The sequence below is a fragment of the Neophocaena asiaeorientalis genome, unplaced genomic scaffold, assembly GCF_003031525.2.
Source record: "Neophocaena asiaeorientalis asiaeorientalis breed wild unplaced genomic scaffold, Neophocaena_asiaeorientalis_V1.1 scaffold640, whole genome shotgun sequence".
Lineage (NCBI taxonomy): Eukaryota > Metazoa > Chordata > Mammalia > Artiodactyla > Phocoenidae > Neophocaena > Neophocaena asiaeorientalis.
This window is the reverse complement of record NW_020173035.1, coordinates 77191-95979: the sequence shown is the minus strand read 5'-3', so window position 1 is coordinate 95979 and position 18789 is coordinate 77191. Positions and strand designations below refer to the sequence as shown.

Here is an 18789-nt window from a genome sequence, read left to right as displayed (position 1 = left end):
GGCCTCAGTTCTCCCCAGATGTTCAATTTTTGTCTTTGCTTTTATCTTCATTAAAAAAAAAAAAAAAGATAAAATAAATTAATTCTAGCTTTCAACCATAAATGTTACAAAAAAGAAAAAAATGCTCTAAGGAAAGTAGGAAATAAAAGATAAATGAAGAAATGAGTTAGAAAAAAGAAACACTAGATAAATTTAAGATATTAGTTCCTTGTAATAAAATCATAAAATAGACTAATCTCTTATAAATTTAATCAGAAAAAAGAGGGAAATAAATCAAATGTATGCAATTTAAACATAGAAAATATTAAAAATAAGTACAAGAGTAGAAACCCAAAATGGAATCTACACAGAACTATATGTTGATTATAAAAAAGCAATGAAATTGGATTATATTCTATTTAAAATCATAAATTACAAGAATTAACACAGTGGAATATAGAGTACCTACATCAATAACCAAAGGAACTTAAGAAATCATAAAACAAAACCAAGCAAACTTTTTACAAAGACTTCTGGGTCCAATGGTACTAGTGGTAAGTTCATTCAAAGTTTTAAGAAATTGATAATTGCTAATAGAAAATCATGAGGGGGGCTTCCAATTCTACAAATCTGTTAACAAACCTAATTTTTAAAATCACCTGGAAAAAATTGGCCCTCCCTTGTTGTTAAAGGGATTTTAGAAACTTCCTTTTGAAAAGATATTTGTGGTAGTTTCAAGATCTTCTTAGGTCAAGTTCATTTTGTCTCCTTCCTTCCTTCCTCCCCTCCTCTCCTCCTCCCCTCCCCACCCATCCTCCCCTCCTCCAATTTGGCCTCTTCCTCTGCCATAAATGACTAGTTTTAGCATATTCCCTAATTCTAAACTAGCAACTCAGTGTGAGCCTGTGCTTCAGTTTCCTTTCTTTTCTCTCCTGACTTCTCACTTACTCTCCTCACTCAAATGTCACTCACAACTTAGCTTTGTAGAGCTCAGACACCACATTTATGTTCTGATTTGCATTCTCTCTGGTGGCTGTTTTAACATGAAGTTATCCCTGCTATCAATGATTTATTTGTGAAAACCACTTATTGAGAAATAAGTACTTCTAAGTGCAGTGATGCCTTTATCACAATATTTGCTGAGAGGGAGTGGAGGTGGTTCTTGAAATAAAGTTGGCCGTGGTTTAAAAAAGCAAACAAAAGACAATACAAAATTCTGTGAAACAGGGGATGACTCTACCAAATGGTTGTGTTTGTCTACATACTAGCTCAAGATAAAATGTATCCACAGCTTCCATTTATTTGTAACTTATTGAAGGTAGATAGAGCAAATCTCAGATAATAGGGAAACATCTCTCATACTGCCATTCTATCATTCCTTTATCCTTCTCCACTCTTGTTTGTGGGTAGTCCCCTTCACCAGACATTCTGAATACAGTTCTACAGGTCTTTAACCCCATCTTCTCTCAGATGTAAAGAAATATTTAATGGGTCATTTGAACTTGTTTATTGGTAGATTTTTTCCCTTAGATATAATTAAATTCCAGTCAATGAGTTTCCTCTAATACAAATTTGCATTTTTAATCATTCTATGTAAAGTTGAATAATGATTGATTTTTTTCACTGGTAGAGGAATTTAGCCGTTAAAAAACTGGTAGGGAGATTTAACTGTCTGTGGTGTTTTAAACTGTCCTCCAGATGCATTATGATACCTGTCTTCCATTCATTGGCTGATCCCAGTTTGTTTCCTCTTCTTCCATCCCAAGATTTCCAAGTGTATACTTTATGAATCCCAGTGCCTTTTTGAAGTCATAGAATGCACTCCATCATTATTTTAAAGAAACTGACAAAAAATAGAGTGTTGCATTATACCCTGGCATATACTGAGACTTTACTGATTTAACGTGATTTAATGTTAACTGACACAGTTGTAAATCTCATAATTATGTTCACTACTCTCATCAATTGTCTATGACAGTGGCACAATTTTACCAAGTAATTTCAACTATACAAGGTGAGATAGCACGAAGAAAATAAGATTGTTGTTGTACATTATTAAACCACAAATCCAAAATGAGTACTTAAAAAGCCTAGGGTGAAAATTCAAATGTCAGCTATGTTCAAATATTCAATTAATCACATCATTGAAAATTGTCACTGAATTAGACTGAATGGTTGTCAAATGTCACTGATCTGAAAAATGATATAGTGTTCACTCTTCCTGGCATATGATCTTAGATAAAGAGGATTCTAAAGTGTTCTTTAAAAGTAGTATTTTATGTGTCCTTTAAGTATTCAGAAACTTAAATAGCCACTTAATGTATTTTGGGGTATGTCAGAACATAATATCTTTGACCAAACATAAACTGCTTCCATTTATTACTCATAAAATCCAGTGTTCAGATATAAATTCCAAATTTTTAATTTATGTTAGACAAGTATTATTTTTATATTAAAATTTCAGTCCACACAATAGGCCTGTGATACGTCTGCACCTTATATATATTGATTCCAAGGATCCAGAAGAAGTGTATCCATTTAACCCTGTCACTCACTAACTACAGGATCTTTGTCAAATAATTTCATGACTTTGGTTCCACTTTGTCATCTGTGAAATGTACTAATAGAAATAGTTGCACTTATTTCAAAATATTCTTCTATGGAACATAAAATATATACAAGCATATCTTATAATCTTTAAATTCATATTCTGATGCAATATGAAATTATTCCTCTTAAAGTGAAGCTAGTTATCGCTGAAAATAATTTCATAAGGTGAATTGTTTACCTTCCCCCAACCCCGTACATTCCTTGCATCAAGGAAAAAATATTATGTTTTTCCTTACATATTCAACTTAAAATTGAGTTAATCATTTACTTTGATTTGTACACATGGAGATCTTTTGCGATAATAATAATATGGCTACAAATTATATTATAATTGAAAATTTTTCTCATTATAATGAATGTTAGTCATGTATCTTAGAATTTTTTGCCATTGCTGTTGCCAAGTTTTTTTTTTTTTTTTTTTTTTTTCTTGAAATCAGTATACATGGCTGAAAACTGGATAGCTCTGGCTACATAGGGTTCTTTAAATTTTTCTTTAAATAGATTAATCCTTTGTCCATTGTTTCATTTGCAAATATTTTCTCCCATTCTGAGAGTTGTCTTTTTGTCTTGTTTGTAGTTTCCTTTGCTTTGCAGAAGCTTTTAAGTTTCATTAAGTCCCATTTGTTTATTTTTGTTTTTATTTCCATTACTCTAGGAGGTAGGTCAAAAAGGATCTTGCTGTGATTTATGTCACAGAGTATTCTGCCTCGGTTTTCCTCTAAGAGTTTGATAGTGTCCAGTCTTACATTTGGGTCTTTAATCCATTTTGAGTTTATTTTTGTGTATGGTGTTAGGGAATGTTCTAATTTCATTCTTTTACATGTAGCTGTCCAGTTTTCCCAGCACCACTTATTGAAGGGACTGTCTTTTCTCCATTGTATATGCTTGCTTCCTTTGTCATAGATTAGTTGACCATAGTTGCATGGGTTACATAGGGTTCTTGCTGTCGTTAAAGTGGCATTCTATATTGCCAGGTATAAGATACACGGTATTTATAAAAATGCAAGTTAAATAATATTATATTGAAAGTGTGCATGTCTTTTATCTTACTATCTTGTGAAATCATTTTTGAGGGCAGGTTTATAGAGGGAAGCAAATGAAGCCCTCTAGTATACAGTATTCCATCTAGGAAATTTTGCTTAGTTTAGTTATAAGAGCTACTTTGCCAAAAAGTTTAGTTCTGTACCTTATGTTCAATAAGACTACCTGCATTGAAATTTCTATTTTGCTATGTTTGTTTCAATATTCTTTCACCATTTTAATGTTTATATTTCCTTAACATTATGAGATTTTTTTAAATTAACTGCTTAAAATCTTTAGTGTCAAAGAGGAAATGTATAAACAAACAAAAACACAGTTCTGTTAAGAGTTACCTTGTGATGTATGATTATCATAAATGCATCCAAAATAGAGAGAAATTTTAACTCATTTCACTAGTCTTTAAGCAATTTGATAAAACAGTTCATTTTTTAGTCTTTGTCCTCAACAGTTAATATGTGGTATATGGTGGATGGTGAAAAATATTTAATGGATTATGTAGAGCTTAGTCACTAAAGTTAGGGGGTAGTATCTTTATAGTGTGTTCCCAGTACTAAGTCTTATGATGTATTCTATGTCAAAATGTGCCTTTGAAAGGTATTTTTCAATGCAAATTTCTATATTTGTTTAAAATAAAAAATAACATTTTGAATGTACAGATATGAGAGGGAAGAGAAAAAACCTGCCAGTAGAGACCCAAGGCCACAATGGCCAATGCAGCCCACCCTTGATGTTGTATATATTGAACTATTCATCATTTAATAATAAAAGATTCAATACATGCATCTTTCAATGGCAAAAGTGGGTATGATTTATGCCCATAAGTCTTAAAATTTTATATGAACCTTAAACGTATAAAAGCACATGCTGCAGGGCAGTGAAACTCCTTTGCTTTTTCTAAATTTTTGATCTTTTAAATGCATTACGTTTGGAAGGATTATATAAATACTTGAGGAATTTCTCTTGAACATGGAGAAGTCTGTTTAGCTTGACTACATGATGACAGATGTTTTATAAAAGGCACTCAGCACATTTAAAAAGCAAATCCTATTTGTCTTGAGTGTTGGAAAGAGATTCTCTATTATAAACAGTTTATGAGAAAAAAATGTATGGATCTGAAAGAACCAAATATATAGAAGGTAGAAGTATCTGCAGAAGGTCTATCAGGAGGGCTGTTTATTTGATAAATCCCAATGCATGGTTTTTCCCTAAATGTTAGTTATTGTTTAAGATACTGGTTAAGGAAATCCACTCAAACTTTTAAAGATGGTATTTCATGGTTCCTTTTATAATCTTACATTCTATGTGAAGTTATTTTATAAGATTTAATCAGCAGCATTTTTCGGTTATTTAAACGCACATACCAAGACTGATAAGTACAAAGACTGCTTACCCTTAAAGGCCCTTACCCCATGCCTAATGAAAATAAAATCTCAGATTGTATTCTGCATATTAAGGAACAAAAGTGACTCCTCCTTAGGATAAATGTTGAAATCTGAAGTGATCTGGAAGAACCACATCCTTTGAAACATATGAGGAACCTCCTAGCCCTAACCTAATATCAACTGGCTGAATGATACAAGATGTGTTTTCATTAGTCCCTGTAGTTATAAAATGTCCTTCTCAGTGGTTGTCTAAAAAGGCAAGAATGTCATTTATTGGAAAGATGATGGTTCCTTTATTGAATGAGACATAACTTTCTGTAACATCCATGTTAGGAATGCATATGCTTAAATTATTTACAAACTAAAACTGGAAAAGTTTATCCATCTCCCTGCCACCACCAAAAATTTCAAAAGCATGGAAATATTTGTAAGAGATTTATTCCTTAGAACCTTGTCAGATATATCACAGGAATATCACTCCCTTGCATTTATTTACCTTTTTTCTTTTACCTTCTGTTTTACCCTGAGAAGTTCCATTTTCATTATTTGACCTGGTTATTGCAAGTTTTTAAATGTCAAATGTTCCTCATTCCAAAGTCACTTTGTGCAGTTTATATCTGATTAACTCATTCTGCTATTCTTCTTCCTGTAAAACTAATCAAAAATAATATAAACTTTTCTAGGTCAGTAATCTCCTTTCACTAAACCATTACATTTCAGGTTCGTTTTAAATCTTATGGTTTTCCTAAGTATTCTTAAATCTTACATATATCAGTATTATATGTATAAATCCTTTCAATATAACCACCGTGGGCTATCTAAATTTAGCTTGTAGAAAATATTACTGACAATGCTAGATTGCATCCAAGCCTTGAAGGAACTGGGGATAAAACAAAACCTCGGATAAAACAAACATTGTTCTCTTGAATGAGCAATGGAAAAGAATTGTTCCTCATGCCCAGTGGTTAGTAAACTCATTTAGTAGGTAGAACACCAGGAAGGAGCAGTGCTCTCTGGAATACTTATATATTAATTGTAGAATTACTAAATATAAATTTTTGTACAAAATCAGATATTTTAGTCTAGCTACTAATGTGGGGACAGAATAGGAAGTCCCTTCAATTCGTGTTCTCACACCTATAAAATGGATAACAATAGACTACTGTATTCCAAAAGCCAATTCCTTAAGTTTCCTAGGTGCATTTTTTTACAGCCAGCTCATCCTAACCCAAGGGATTTTTTCCTATGAGTTCACATTTAAATATTCTGCTGGAGCCACAGTAAGTTTCCATTAATGGTGAGGGAATTCCGTGGTGGTCCAGTGGTTAGGACTGCACACGCTTCCACTGCAGGGGGCCCGGGATCGATCCCTGGTCCGGGAACTAAGATCCTGTGTGCTGTGGTGCGGCCAAAAAAAAAAAGCAAATGGTGAGAATTTTCTATATATTCCAGAATTATGTTTGAGTAAAGCATCTTCCACAGATAACACTGCAAAACTCTGAGCCAGAATCTAATGTTACTTTCTGAGTAGAGTCTTAGGCCTGTTTGCAGGAACTCCTAAAGCCAATCTTCATGTGGAGGTGAACTTTTTCTGCAAAAATTCAATGCATGCTATTTAATTTTCACACATAATATCAATTTTCACACCTATTCATTTGGTGTCAGATGCTTTCATTCTGCAAAACAGGGAAACATAACTTTCGGCCTCCTCAGTGACCTCAAGATTGAATATCCTGTTATTTTGTGCTTGTTACACTCCCCCCCCAACACACACACAGAATCCATTTATTAGCATATATGTCATATAAATGGTTTTTGTTTTGCTTACTAGACAGACACATAATTATTCATTTAACATAGATATTAACATATTTTAATTTTCCCTTTTCATAGTTATTTGGAAATTAGATTGATAATCCTTGGAAGTTGTAATTCCAGAGCATATATTAGGAAAAAACTACGTAAAAGAAAGCAGAGAAGCAATTGTGCGGCATGGTGATGATTATTTGAGAAGAGCTAGTAATGATTTAAAAAAATCAATATAATTCATAGCTACATGGTGAGATATGGGGCATTATTAACAACAGCAAGCATACGAAAATTGAGAGTCAAATGGATTAGCCGTGAAAATGAACAAATAAAAGGGATTATTGTTTGGTAAAAGCACTATTCAATAGAACCTGAATAATATGCCATCTGTAGACTATAAAACCTCACAAATTTGTGTTTATAAGATATCACACATGCACACTCACACATACACTGATCATATGAATAGGGAGTTTTTTAGGTCAGATTAGGAAAGAAGTCGGGAAGAAAGTGGGGCAAGCAAAATGGAAAAGAAAACTTGTCTCAAGAAAAATAGGAGAGGCATGTATAAGATCTCATTCATGCATTTGTATAAAATAATATTTGTGTGGTCTTATATATAAAGAAATACAATATTTCTAAAAAGAACAAAAATGAAATGATATATACACACATACATATGTACATATACACAGACATAGAAAACAGTACAAAGATTAACATATAGTTTACCACTCAAAAAATGGGGATAGTTGTGTTTCTTACAACCCAACTACAGGATGACAAAATACCTACCTATGACAACACGACTTGATCAAATATGGACCTTTAGAAAGGAATGATGATTGGTAATAATTGCAGTGTGATAAGATTACCCTCTAAGGCACACACAGTTGAGAATATATGAGAGTGAAATACCACTTAAAAGCCATGCTACTCACTCACTGCACCCTATGGCAAGCACCACCAACAAAACTGGCCTACTGGGTAGGATAGTATAGTGAGTAACATTGGCAAAAAAAAAAGTGAACTAACAAAATATAATTGCAAATCAACAGAAAGTTACATAAATTGGATTACATTATTGTAACTGTCTACAGAATATCCCTGTAAAACTAAGATTTAATACTATGCTCTTATTGTTTATTGAAGGTTGACAAAAGAAATGGTCAAATGGTTATCACTGCATCACTTGTAAAGTTGTAATTAAAGATGCAGTATATTACTATAAAATGCACATTTCTTAGAGTTGAGAATTGTGAAAAGGTTTGTTGTCCCTGACAAAAATGTAAGCGTCCTTGTACTGGTTAGAGACATTTATAATGAATCTCAGGTAGTTTTTTCTCAGTGCCCATAAGAATTAGCCAAGATCTGTTCAACTATTCTGGTATTATTATTTTTCTACCTCATAGTAGCCTAACTTGTTCCTTGCATTCCTTGAGATTTTTTAAGACTCTTCATAATCCTGCCCCAGATTGTTTAACAACTTCACACATGCCACCTTGTCCCTGAGTACAACACTTCTAATTCCCAACCATGTAATATCTTTTACGCTTGCCCCCCATATCCTTAGTCACATGTATCTTCTTGGCATGCCTTCCACACACACACCCTTTATTTGTTCCAGTTTTATACTCCTTCTTTACAGATTCGGTCAACACTGAATATTTCCTCTTTCTTTTGCTTACACTGTCACAAAAATTTCTTTTTCTCTACTGGGCGTCCATGAGACACAGTTGCCTACCTAAGTTTTTCCAGTGGTTATAAATAAGTTTTATTGGAACACAACTATGCACATTCCTTTAGATATTGTCTAAGGTGTGTGTATGTGCCAGTGACTTCTTTTTATTATTTATTTTTATTGTGGTAAAATGTACATGTCATGTACATTACCAGTTTAAACATTTTTAAAAATTGGTGTACCATTTTTAAGTGTACAATTGAGTGGCATTAGTATTATACATTCCCCTACGTATGCAACCATCACCACTATCCATCTCCAGAACGTCTTCACCATCCCAAACTGAACCTCTTACCTGTTTAAAAAAACTCTGTAATCACCTCTCTCTTAGCCCCCGGTAACCTCTATTCTACGTTCTTTCTCTATAAATTTGACTATTCTAGGTATCTCACATAAGTAGAATCATATAATATTTTTTATTTTATGGCTGGATAATTTCACTTAGCATAATGTTTTCAAGGTTCACTGATGTTGTAGCATGTATCAGAATTTCCTTTCTTTTTAATATTGAAGAATACTCCGTTGTATATATACACCATGTCCTCTTTATCTATTCATCTGTCAATGGATATTTGGATCATTTCCACCTTTAGGCTATTGTGAATAGCTGTGAACATTGATGTATAAATATCTGTTTGAGTCTCTGCTTTCAATTCTTTTGGATATATACCTAGAAGTGAAATTTTTGGATCCTACCTAATTTTAATTAACTTTTATTTTGTGACCTGCTATTAGCCCGTGAGCTTTTTGACATTAGGGGTTCTACCTTAGTCTTCTTTATCAGGCCTAAGCACAGTCCCTGATATAATATAGATTGGATTTTAAAAGGGGATAAATAAGTGGAGGAATCATCTCCCTACTCACACAGAGAACAAGCTTATGAGAGTGGATAGGGGCAGCTGGTATCTAAGTGCCTGCTGCTTGCTCTTAGTCTCCCCAGGATGATCCCTATGGCAAGTCTAAACTTAACTACCAGCAGTGGTTCCCCAAGTATATCTATTTTCTAGAAATCACATGTTCTTTATTTAAATAATTGAATCTTCAAAAATATATGGTGTGATTCTCACTGTCACTATAATTAAGTTCTAGAAAGCAGGAGTATTTTTCCCTTTTGTGTTCTAAGTATATCAGTGCCTGACATATGAATTTGTTGAATGAATTAATCAGTAAACCAATTCTTAAAGTTATAGCATCTTTTCCACATGGAGAATCCCTCCCCTCTACTGCCACATGAGGAATCCCCAGATGAAATGTAGATGATGGTGCTTTCTTGTTCAGGAGTTATTCATCTCCCCTGGGATCTAAATTCTAGAAACTTGTTGTATCTACTTTGTATAATTAAAATGAAGGTATCATGGCAAATTATTGTTTGCATGTATAGGAAAAAAAATCTATATGAATGCCCAGTAATTTGAAATTCTGATATTTACTTCAGCACTGAATTAGGAAAAATTTGCATGGGGTACTACTAAAATTCAGCTGTCCAACGAGAAGCATCTGCATTGTAGAAATAAGCAGACGTGTAATGTGTTACAATGGCAGTATCACCTTGACTTTCCTATACCCAAGAAAATCAAGGTCTTTCACCTTAACCAGCTTTCAGGACTTCTGCTCATCCACTCTTCAATACAGCCTTACTTAAATGTCCATTTATATGCTGTCCATTTACTTCAGGCTGACTTCTCTGTAATGTCCATGTGGTACCATCCTCACATGTAATCTATTGCATAGCTTAGTAATGAATGCCCTCTACTATAAATTATGTGTGGAATTAAACTATGGACTTGTATCTAGATCTTTTATCCTTATTTCAATGATTCTACATTTTTCTGTATCAATTACTTGTTTTAATCCAATCCACCAATAATTTGTATATAGTTGGGATATAAAAAGAAATTTAAGTATTAGATTATCCATTGAACCTACAAATAAGTTTACGTGGGGAGTAATTGGGAGTGATTTGGCAAAGAAACTGAAGAGTAGCCTTTTTATTCTTTTCATCTGGATTTCCCACATAGCTTCATAGTTTTAAAAGTTATAATTAATAGGATTTAGAAAATTAAGATGAATGATAAAGAATATATTTTAACATTGAGTGAGAAAATGGTAAACCCATCTTATTGGAGGAAGAGACAAGAGGGAAAGACAGATCCAAGTGAGACTTAATTCAGTAAAGGTTTAGAGCCTGAGAGAATGAAAGGTTTAACCAAAATGAATCTCGGCTATTTAGTGAAGCTCCCTAGACCAGGATAAATGGGAAACTCTCTCAGATCAATACCCTCAGGACAAGACAAAATGGCAGAGTCCTGGAGACAGCCAAAAGAAGAGGCAACCAAAGGTATCAGTGAGCCTAGGGATAGTAAGTAGGGAGAGAAATCTGAATTCTCAGCCCTCAACCCTTGCTCTGACAGTTTCACCCCCATTGTATAGACCTTAATCTGAAGTTGCATATTTGCTTTATTGTGATATTCTCTCTTTTTAAAGCATCCCTGGATACTCATTTTTAAAGTTAACCTTTTTCTTTGAGATAATTGTAAATTCACATGTAGTTATAAGCAATAATACAGAAAGATCATGTGTACCCTTAACGCAGCTCTACCCCAATGGTAACATACATTAAAATTATAGTATAATATTACCATGGACATCAACATTGATACAATCCACCAGTAGTATTTATGTTTCCCAGGTTTTACTTGTACTTGTGTGTGTGTGTGGCCACGTGTTTTTAGTTCTTTACAACATTATCACATGTGTACATTTGTGTATCCACCATCAGAGTCAAGTGCAGAACAGATCCATCATCACAAGTATCCCTTGTGCTACCCTTTTATAAACACATCCACCTGCCCCTCCCACCCCACCTCAGTTGCTAACCTCTGGCAACTGCGACTCTGTTCTCCATTTCTGTAATTTTGTCTTTTCAAAGCTGTTAAATAAATAGAATCATACTGTATGTAACCCTCTGTGATTGGCTTTTTTTTCCACTCAGCATAATGCCCATGAGATTCACGCAAGTTGCTGCATGTATCAATAGATGTTCCTTGTCATTGCAGAGTGGTAGTCCACGGTATGGATGTACCAATATGTTTAACCATTCACCCTTGTATGGCATCTGGGTTGTTCCCATTTCTTGGCTGTTACAAATAAAGCTAGTATGAACACTTAAGTATAGGATTTTGTATAAACAGAAGTTTTTATTGCTTTAGAATAAATGCCTGAGAGCCCAATTGCTGGATTGTATGGTAAGCACATGTTCAATTTTGTAAGAAACTGCTGGAAATGTTTTCCAGGGTTGCTGTACTATTTACATTTCCACCAGCAAAGCATGAGTGACCCAATTTCTCTATAGCCTTATCAGCATTTGATATTGTCACTATATTTTTTAAACTTTTTCCATTATGATAAGTGTGTAGTGTTAACTCTTTATGTTTATAATTTGCATTGCCCTAATGGCTTGTAATGTTGAATATCTTTTCATGTGCTCATTTGCCTGATGTGTATGTGTAACCTGACTCCACCTAAAAACGTTAGGAGCAAGAAGGACAGGAGATGGGATTTGTCTTGAAAAAATAAAACTCTGCCAAATTTTAATTCCCAAACCCAGTCCTAGATAGAGAAAAGAGAGCTGGCCATTAGCTCCATTGTTTAGTAGAGTTCTAACATGTATTTCTAAGGCAAGGACATTTTAGTCAGATGCAGTCACCCCTAATTACAATAGCACTCCTCTGAGCTAGATAAAAGTATTGATGAAATTTCTATTTTTGAGTTTCAATTATGTCCTAGGAAGCACTTTTTAATTTTAGGCATCCTTTATGAGTTATCATTATTATATATTTTATTTGGAGATACTTTTTTTGCGGTTCGCGGGCCCCTCACTGTTGTGGCTACTCCCGTTGCGGAGCACAGGCTCCGGACTTGCAGGCTCAGCGGCCATGGCTCACGGTCCCAGCCGCTCAGCGGCATGCGGGATCTTCCCGGACTGGGGCACGAACCCGTGTCCCCTGCATCGGCAGGCGGACTCTCAACCACTGCGCCACCAGGGAAGCCCTGGAGATACTCTTATTGGACTCTTTAATCTGCAGTAATTTATTTATACACTAAAAGTACACTCATTTCCTATCTCTTTGTAAATGTGTTTGGGGACACTTGTTTGTTACAGAAAGTTCAGTTGCAAATGCAGTTTGTTTCATTTTTAGATTATTTTTAAAAAGCTATAATGCTGCTTAGGCTCTGGAAATAGATAAATGCAATTACCTTTGCATTTTGTTTTCTTTTCAAACAGACATTTTGTCTCCTTCCTTCAAATGTTTCCCCTTTATCTTTAACAGGTTGATTTAGTGAACATTGGAAGCACTGACATAGTAGACGGAAATCATAAACTGACTCTTGGTTTGATTTGGAATATAATCCTCCACTGGCAGGTAAGAATCTTGATGATTTTTTTTTTGGTGGGGGAAGGTAACGTTGCTGATCCTTCCTTTCATTTTTACCATTGATTTGCAAAACCTGTATATCCCTAACAATACACAGCACATCTCCATAGTGCTACCTTTTAAACTGGGATGATTGTCATCTGCAATGTGAAGTATCAGCAGATTATAAAACAGGTTCTAGCACATTCGCAGGAATATTTTTCTAAATTTTATTTCACTGGGTACAGATGAGGCAAAAGAAAAAAGAAAACTTTTCACAAATAGGTCTTTTGTAACTCACCTAAAAGTAAATCTGCATAGTTTTGTAAGAAGAGGGGTATTTTTCCTGTTAATCACTATCAAATGAATAAGACTTTGTGAATCGTGTGTATTCTCAGTGTAAACTAATGCCAATAAAAGATTATTGGGATATCATGATCTGTATATGTGTTATACAGAAAAACTTACTTCATAGTCTGATTTGGAAATTGCATTTTTTCTGAACCACCTCAGCACAGGGTCTTCTGAATGCCTATATTTACTGGTCCTCTGCAAAATGGATCACAGATCATTGGTTTAGTGAAGAGTATATATTTTCTTAGACCGACAGGAGCTTAAGTTTTAACTTCCTCATTTACCATCTTAGTGACATTGGATATAATGTCATCCCTTTCTGGGCCATAATTCCCTCACTGTCAAAAGTGAAAAAAAAATAATGAACACGTATATTTCTTGTCAGGATTAAATGAGTGAATTACCATAAAGCACTCAGTACGGTGTACCATTTTCCTTAGAGGCATATCATACTAATAACTTTTTTTTTCCACTCATATTTTAAGAATTTGGAGGGTAAATGAGATGCCGGCTCTTTTTACTGGTAGAGATTACTTTTTTATATAACAGCTTTTTTTGAGATATAATTTATATATCATAAGTTTACCTGTTCTATGTGTAAAATGCAAAGTATACCAAACTGGTTTAGTTCTGTTGCCCAGCACTTCTCAAACTATTTTGAGGAAGAAACAATTCCCCCCATCTGTCAAACATTTTAGGATATTTACAGAGTTGTACAATCATCACAACAATCTAACTTTAGCACATTTCCACCACACTAAAAATAAATCTCATGTCCATTTACCATCACTCTCCTCTCCCACCCCCAACCCTAGGCAACCATTCATCTATTTTCTGTCTCTATATATGCCTGCCTTTTTGGACATTTCATACCAAATGCACTCATACAATATATATTCTTTTATATCTGTCTTCTTTCACTGAACATAATCTTTGAGGTCCATTCCTATTGTAGCAGGTATCACTACTTCCTTTAGTAAGGTTGACTTTTAACTTGAATTGTAGGTTGGTCCTGCTCGGAGTCAGACAGTATGTAGACCAGAGGTATACCTACTGAACTCAGTACCCATATTTTTCTCCCAGTTGACTCCCATATCTTTTATTGTAAACACTCTGAACTGGCTCAGTCCTATTTCACAGCAATATGGGAAGAGAGGGAGAACAACCATAGCGGCTGACAACAGAGAATAGCTCATCAGAGCCTCAAATGAGCCCAAGATTCTCAATTCTGGGCGTTTTTCATGTAGTGATGGTGTCAAATAGAACCAGCAAGGCAACATAGCGTCCCCCACCAAACTGGTTTCCTTCTGTTGCTCAGTCCTTATCAAACTATCTTGAGGAAGGAGCAGTATTTCCCCCCTTTTCCATTGTGTGTAAATTACAATAAAACTGAAGCATTAGAAAAATGAAATAAAGAGACACATAAAACCCAAGCTTTTTTTTTTTTTTTTTTTTTTTTTTTGGGCGGTACGCGGGCCTCTCACTGTTGTGGCCTCTCCCGTTGCGGAGCACAGGCTCCGGACGCGCAGGCTCAGCGGCCATGGCTCACGGGCCCAGCCGCTCCGCGGCATGTAGGATCTTCCTGGACCGGGGCACGAAGCCGTGTCGCCTTCATCGGCAGGCAGACTCTCAACCACTGCGCCATCAGGGAAGCCCCCAAGCTTCTTTTTTATCATTAAGCTCAACCGACATAAATAGGACTCTGTAAAATTGCTATGGAAGTTTCTAATGGACTATCAACTATTGTATTGATATTTATCTTATGGCCTCATAACAAATTGTTCATGGAGAGACCCCAGCTTGCAGGAAACACTTTGAGTTGCACAGATGGCAGTCATGACAAAGCCAGCAGGAGGACTTAGGCGTGCTCAGAGCCCCAAAAGGCTATTTTAATTGTATTTATCACCCAAACTGTCTCTCATATGATCTCACCCTTTCTTATCTCCTCAAAACCCTTTCCAATTCCCTCTCAACTCACTGCAGGATAGAGTTTAAAACTACCCTGTCTGAAAAAAAAAAAAAAAAACTACCCTGTCTGATATTTTCTTCATTTGCTTGTGCATGTGCTCATTTTTTTAAATTAGCACGTGGAAGGGCTTTCACATCAGGAATACCAGAAGGAATGCTTTTGCAGTCTTTCCTGGTCTGAGACTTCTCTTAGAGTCTTCTGTTTTCCATCTATGTCCTCAAATCACCATATCCTTGTGATTGCAAGGATGTAGACTCTTCCCAGCCTCTGCCTCTTTATCTTATCTCTCTTCTATCACACTGCCCTGTTCTACTAAAACTACTAAATCACTTTTTAAAAGTTCCTCCTGCTCGATACTCCTCATCATAACCCAATGAATCGCAGAAGATATTTTCACCAAGAGTGCGTATTTGCCTTCTTATAAAATAGTCAAAGAAGCCCTTGAGTCTCAGTAAAGATTAAAGGACACACTGGCCAACCTAAAGTACTTTCCAGATCTAGGAGATTAAGAATGACATGAAGAGATGGACAGATGTGAATCTTTGGTTCCAGTGTCATATACTATGTTATTACTATTGCTGTGGAGGCCTGCTCTCTGAACTTGCAGAAACTCAGGAATGCCAACCCCATTTCCCCTGTCCCTGTTTTTCTGGTTTCTACTTAAATGAAATGATTTGCCTGAAAAATAATGCCTGTATCGAGGAGTAAGCAGCTTTGAGCAAAATTGTGAAGTAGACAATGTGTGTTAGGTGTCCCTTTCTTCCTTCCTTTTAAAGTGCAAACCATCCTTTTTAGTGGGGGCAGGGGGTCACCTCGGTTCTGGGAACCAGCTGGAGATAAAAACATATCCTGCTAATGAAGCTGAATCTGGCCTCTGTACCCCGACACCAAATTAATTCTCAGAGACAGAGTTTTGGGTGAAGTAGAAAAGAATATCTTTATTGTTTTGCCAGGCAAAGGGGGCCACAGCGGGCTAATGCCCTCAAAACTGTGTATCCCAACCAGGAGGGGGTAGTGAGGAGTTTTATAGTAATTGTTCAAAGAGGGTGTGATCAGCTTGTGGACATTCTTCTGATTAGTTGGTGGTGAGGTAAGTGGGAGTCAGCATCATCAAACTCCTGGTTCCAACCCGTCTGGGGTGTAGGTGCTTTTGGGCAGCACACTGTTAACTTCTCCCACCTGGTGGAGGTTTCAGTATCTGCAAAACAGCTCAAAGATATTGTTATGTGTATCCCTTGAGGGGGAACCAGGACCTTGTCCCAAGGCTGCACTACTGTTGCTCTTGACTGCTCCTCCCTTGTCTCTGCATCCCCTCCCTTCCCTAATTAGCAACTGTTTAAATCTGCTCGTTGGAACTCAGGGAAGGTCATGGAGGCTGAAGGAAGCCTATTTCCTGTAATCAAGAAATGGGGGACACAGAAAGGCTTTTGTGCCCAGGAGTCCCACAGGGTCCTGCTTGGTATCACTAACAGTGGTGTGCTCTCAAGGTCAGACCCCCACCTTTGCTGGCTACCTCAAAAGAAATACTCAATTCCAGGGCTCCTTTACACTGGAATGTTTATGTTATTTATTATGTGCACAACAGATAAGAGAAAGATGGATTTTGCACTGCTGAAAGCCCTTACTGTAACCTCCTGCCTACCTAGTGCCTTCTGGGCAAAATAGGTCTCGATCTTCTGAAGGTCTTTCACACACTACCATCCATCCCTTGTAGAAGACTATTCCTCCCTCTCTTCAGTCCTACCCCTCTGCTGTAACTCCTTTTAGTTACAGGATGGATTCTGGGAAGCAGACTCAGTTTGGCAAGCAGGTTGTTCATGGATGCACACCCAAAAGCCTTCTTGAACTCCATGGAGAACTGGGAGCTAGAATGAGCCTTTAGAGTTGTCATGAGTGGGGCTGAAATGGTTGAGTCTTTATACAATTTCCCTTCATCAGTTAATAAGGTGTGCTGTCCTAGGAGGGATGTCACCATAGGTGACATGCTTGTGCTACTCAAGTAGTTCCTGAGGGGACTCATGGGTGATGTCTGCCTCAGGACAGACAGCTGGAGAAACAAGCCCTTCCTTAAAGGAGAATCCTGGTAGTGCATCTGCAGGTCCATTACACCTTCTTTGCCCCGTTAACTCCTAGTCATTTTTTGAAATCAGTGCTCAAAGTCATTTCATTTTTTTCCTTTAAAAAATAGATGTATAGCTGTATTCACACACACACACACACACACATACACATACACACACACATATTTATTTATATTGATTCTTTCTGTGAGCCCTGAGGGTGGGGAATTTTTCTGCTTAAAGACTCCCCATAGGAGCCACTCAGTGTTTGACTGAAGGTTGATCCTTAATAAAGATTTCTTGGTAACTCTCTTTTCTGTAGGAAAAGAAGAACTGTTATCTCACATTGCCCTTTATTATTATTTTTTTCTCAGCAACATTTGCACCCAGGTAGAAGCAACAGTAATGAGGCTGAGGCTGATAAGCTGAATTAGTGACATAATGATGCTAAAGGAGCTTTGGATCGAATACCATGTTGTTCTTTAACATTATGTGCATAGAGGGCAGTCTGGCCAAGCATTTCACAAATGAATCCCATTCATCATTGGAGGGTTGCCTGATCAGTGCAAATCCATCAACACCACTGAGCCAGTGTCTGCTGATTCCAACCCTGGTTCAGCACAGGACACACAGGACACATCCTGCAGTCTCTGTACATGGAGGCTGTATATTTTATAACTTTAGACTATGATGAGAAAAATTATATATCTTACATAACTATTTGACCTATTTATTCAGTAAGTAAGTGGCTAAATAAGCAGGTCAGGAAGGAATTAAGAAAACTGGATAATCCACCCCTAAATAATAGATTTAGCTATCAAGGGATGGTGACAAATGTATGGAAAGATTTCACATCTTCACATCAATCCCACGTTTACAAAACATCATCTCAAATCCTTTTCAAGTATTTTAAAGTTATATTTAATAGTCTATCCTAAAATTTGCATTGAATCTTTCATAAAAGGATTACTAACATTGGAGATGTTAAAATATGTATTTTGCCCGAAGGCATTTGTTAACTTCTGCATGGATGAAGAAGAAAATAAAATGTCATATTTGGAATACACAATAAATATTCATCATCTGATCAAATGTTGGTAGTATATGGACCTTATACTGCCCGAAAGGGAAGCCCTTGGTGGTCAAAACCACTCACATTTACTTATATACTTCCTTTAAGTATGTGATAAGGGGACTGACATATTAAAGAAGTAGCCTAGTAATGATTCCTTTAATAGAAAATGTAGACCGTCTGTTCTATAATGAGGTGTCAACTGCATTATCGAAACCCAGAAAATGGATTTCTGCAGCAGCTGAATTAGAAGAGTGACAGTTGGAAATACAACAACCTGCCGAGTGGCATTTGCACCTGCACACAGCCTAGGACAGAATCAAATGGCCAGAAACCATTTCAAGAAAATAAGACCAA

General features: G+C 36.1%; 1 protein-coding gene across 1 annotated transcript in view; it reads left to right on the top strand.

Annotated features, from left to right (window-relative positions):
• LOC112398091 (dystrophin-like) overlaps positions 1 to 18789 on the top strand; it is a gene marked incomplete at its 3' end in the record, with an annotated part of 381538 nt that overhangs the window by 354914 nt on the left and 7835 nt on the right. The window contains exon 5 of the mRNA XM_024742485.1: positions 12894 to 12986. Within this exon, the coding sequence (XP_024598253.1) occupies positions 12894 to 12986 (93 nt within the window). The remainder of the gene's footprint in view (positions 1 to 12893; positions 12987 to 18789) is intronic.